This window comes from Coffea arabica, chromosome 3c (genome assembly GCF_036785885.1).
Source record: "Coffea arabica cultivar ET-39 chromosome 3c, Coffea Arabica ET-39 HiFi, whole genome shotgun sequence".
NCBI classification, from domain to species: Eukaryota; Viridiplantae; Streptophyta; class Magnoliopsida; order Gentianales; family Rubiaceae; genus Coffea; species Coffea arabica.
In genome coordinates this window covers 6,871,124-6,874,644 of record NC_092314.1, presented here as the reverse complement: position 1 = coordinate 6,874,644, position 3,521 = coordinate 6,871,124, and the positions used below count along the sequence as shown (strand labels likewise).

The window sequence follows — 3,521 nt, the reverse complement described above, 5'->3', positions numbered from 1 at the left end:
GAATTACAAAATCTTAATTTTCTCTCAATATAAAAAAAAAATAAAAAAGATGGAAGAGAAATATAAAACAAATAATAAGAAACAAAAATATCAAATCTTTTTTGACTACGAGTATCGTTATAGGTTTTTTAAATCAAAATTTTAATGGTATTTTCTATTTATCATTTATTTATTTTTATTTCAATTTTTATTTTTTTTTGTTTGGAGGAAAAAAGAAATAATAAAAGGATAAATTTGTTAATTTAATTTTAACTTTTTACTATTAATAATTAGTTTTTAACGAAAAATCTAACCGTAACACTTTATATATAAAATTTTAAATTATAGAAAATTATGCGATAAAACATTAAACTACAGAAGTAAAAGATAATTTACTCTAAATTAAAATTGTACAGCGTCCTTGTGTTTGATGAACGTTTTAAATTTGATGATGATGAAATTTATACGTAAAAAGTTGGAACTGCTGGAGGAGCTTGATTAAAGTGATTTGACTCTTTTATTCTCACTTATACCCCTGTTGAGGCTCTTGATGAAGACAATTTACTCTACCGTTTCACCATCAATCAATTGCACTAAGTACAATTTACTTAACTGTATTAAGTAAAAATAAATGCATACACCGGAAGCTTGTCACCAAACCCAAAATAGCGTGAAAAACACTCAATCAGCCCGCGCATAGGACTGCCAAACTCAATCATGAGGCGGAAGAAAGTACTAGCCAAGCACTTTTCCCCTCTATAAAAGCCGTCTACCTCATCCCAGCCACTTGTTTACCTACGCCTTGTTCTTCATCACAGCTCAAACACAACATTTGATTCAACCCATTGCCCAAAAGAGACACTCAAGCGAGAAAAATGAACCAAAACAGAGATGGGATTTCCTCCTCTTTCTCATGCTTGCCCGAAGGCTGCGTGTCCAATATCATATCTTTGATGGCATCTCCCAAAGATGCAGGCAGAGCATCTCTGGTTTCGTGGGAATTCAAGTCTGCTTCGGAATCTGACACCATTTGGGAACAATTCTTTCCTGCGGATTATGAGGAGATCATTTCAAGCTCCGCTAGTCCTCCCCTTAGCTGCGCTACCAAGAAAGAATTGTTCTCTCACCTTTGTCACTGCCCAATTCTCATTAATGATGGCACAATGGTAATCTCTCTTAACTCTTCTGTAATTGACAAGTAGTACAAGCCCATGTGATGTTCCTCGTGTTGGAAAGGTGTTTAGGTTCTCAGGTTTCTCTGCAGAATCCCCCACCCCCTTCCCCTGCTCCTCCTTCCACTTTTCAGCTGAGTTTTAAAGAAATTATCCATTAGAACCTTTTAAAAATGTGTGGAGCTTTTTAATCTGGATACATTGACAAGTTAAAAATGGAATCAAGAATCCCGGATTATTCTTTTGTCTTTCTTTTGTGGTTTGTGCTAACTGCTTCAAAGTTTTTGTCGATTGAAACTGCACAGCCTTTGCAATTGTACGAAGCTCCTTGATCTTGAGATACCGAAAAGTGAAAATGAAATCTGGATTAGTCTGTCAATCTTGTGTGTCTGTTATAATTTGCAGCTTCCTTTTCTAAGCAAATCTGAAACAAGCCTGTTTCTTTTACCATGATTTTCTGTTTCCTGTGCCAACTTGATTGAATGCTTGGGTTACTGAACACAAAAATATTTGACTGTTTTGGAGTAGAGCTTTTGGCTGAGCAGATCTACTGGAAAAAAATGTTACATGCTGTGTGCAAGGAAGCTTGCAATTGTATGGGCAGATGTTCCTCGGTACTGGAAATGGACACCCTTTCCTGAATCAAGGTATATCTGTTTTTCCATCAGCATTCTCGATTAATTTTACTTTATTTTATTATTCTTTTTTTTTGAAGGGGATCAACAGTGGTTACCCGCTTTCCCCCTTGATGACTTGAACCCGTGACCTAACACAGGTGAAGCGCCTTACCGCCTGAGCTGCACTTTGATGGCGGCATATTGAATCGAGTTCTTGGTGCTAATTTGTCAATCTTGAATAAATTGATCTTCAGGTTTCCTCAGGTAGCTGAGCTGGTACATGGTTTTTGGCTTGACATTCAAGGCCAGATGCCGACCCGTCTGCTGTCTCGGAAGACTACTTATGCTGCCTACCTTGTGTATAAAATTACAGAATGGCCATATGGGCTCACAAAAGCTGCAAAGGCCTCAATTTCTTTTGGAGGAGGCAGCAGCACTAGTGGTGCTAGCTTTGTTGTTGAGCCAGAGAACAACTCTGTCTTCTTGGAACCACTCCCGTTCTGGCATTATTATCCACCTGGGCAGGATGAGATTGTTGGTCGCTTTCCACGGCTGAGAAAAGATGGATGGCTGGAGATTTCTCTGGGGGAGTTTTACAATGATGAAGGTGATGGTGATATTGAGATGCACCTTTGGGAACCTGATGCTCTTGACTGGAAAAATGGCCTCATCATTCAGGGGATTGAGATTCGTCCTTGGGTTGATCTGTGATACTCTGATATCAAATGTTTGTCAAAATTACATATGTTTAGCATTTGATTGGTTGCATAGAAAATTCATATGTAATTCTGGCTTACTTGAGATCATATCACAAGCATTTAAGTTGAATTCCAGGAAGTCGGGAAGGGAAAAGTGTACTCACTGCAGATCATGATACAAATTATTATGTATTGTGAATTATGTAACACTTGTATCTGAGAACCTCTTATCCTTTTATCAATGGTCTATAATCTCCTTTATAGATTAATCCTTGGGCTTCGTTCATTGACAACATATCTATTCCTCTTTCTTGTAGAATTTGTTAGAAGTGGAAATGTATTTTCCATTTGGGAAGATCGGTTAAAATTGGTTGCTACAATCTTTTGATTACCAAAAACGCATAATATGATACAAAATGGCTTTTAGGTGGGACTTCATATTTTAATTCTCCAGTTAGTTAATCTTTTGATTACCAGATGGATTATTAAAAGTGCAGCTAGAGAACTGAAAGGTTTAGAGTACAGGGGGTTGGAAAGATTTATGTACAGGAAAGTATATCCCAAAGATTTTTCATTTCAGTGGGCACTATAGGAATTCAGTGTTGGGAACAGTCTGATGGACAGTGCAGTGGCTGCTATGATCAAAGCAAAGGGAACAACAGTGGAGGAGGATTGAAGCAAGACATGCTAATCTTTAACTTGGGGAGATATGTGTCAAATTTCTTTTTTCATCTGAATTTGATAAAAATTCCAGATTTGCATTCAACTTTGTGAATGAGACATCAACCGTCAAAATCTTTTGTTCATTCAACCTAAAAGAAAAAAACCCTTAATGAAATGGCTGTCAGCTTAAAGAAAATGTACTATATGTTAGCAGAAAAAGGCAAAGTAAAGTTTCTTGAGAATTGTAGCTTGAACTAATATGCAGTCAAACTAATATGATAGCTTTGGTTTGGTATAGATCCTCATACAATTAGATGGACTTTCAGAATCAAGCAAGCACCAGGCACTCTAGTTGAAAACTTTTGAATCTATTCTTATGGTTTTTTTTTTTT

General features: G+C 36.7%; 1 protein-coding gene across 2 annotated transcripts; it reads left to right on the top strand.

The window, feature by feature from the left end:
- The first annotated feature begins 692 nt into the window (after positions 1-692).
- On the top strand, positions 693-2,735 carry LOC113736292 (putative F-box protein PP2-B12). Of its 2 annotated transcripts, XR_011841533.1 has the most exons (4): positions 693-1,145; positions 1,680-1,798; positions 1,867-1,926; positions 2,023-2,735. XR_011841533.1 is itself a non-coding variant. In XM_027263193.2 (3 exons), the coding sequence occupies exons 1-3, from the start codon at positions 855-857 to the stop codon at positions 2,477-2,479; spliced, it is 867 nt and encodes a 288-aa protein (XP_027118994.2). In that variant the 5' UTR covers positions 693-854; the 3' UTR covers positions 2,480-2,735. The 2 variants fall into 2 exon arrangements, 1 of the variants encoding a protein (XP_027118994.2); XM_027263193.2 differs by lacking the exon at positions 1,867-1,926.
- The last annotated feature ends 786 nt before the right edge of the window (positions 2,736-3,521 follow it).

What these genes read in the sequence shown, in the direction of transcription:
- LOC113736292 (XM_027263193.2), top strand. Translation starts at nt 855, where the DNA reads ATGAACCAAAACAGAGATGGGATTTCCTCCTCTTTCTCATGCTTGCCC. An exon ending in TCATTAATGATGGCACAATG is followed by an intron (nt 1,146 to 1,679) that starts GTAATCTCTCTT and finishes GTTTTGGAGTAG; the next exon opens with AGCTTTTGGCTGAGCAGATC. An exon ending in ACACCCTTTCCTGAATCAAG is followed by an intron (nt 1,799 to 2,022) that starts GTATATCTGTTT and finishes ATTGATCTTCAG; the next exon opens with GTTTCCTCAGGTAGCTGAGC.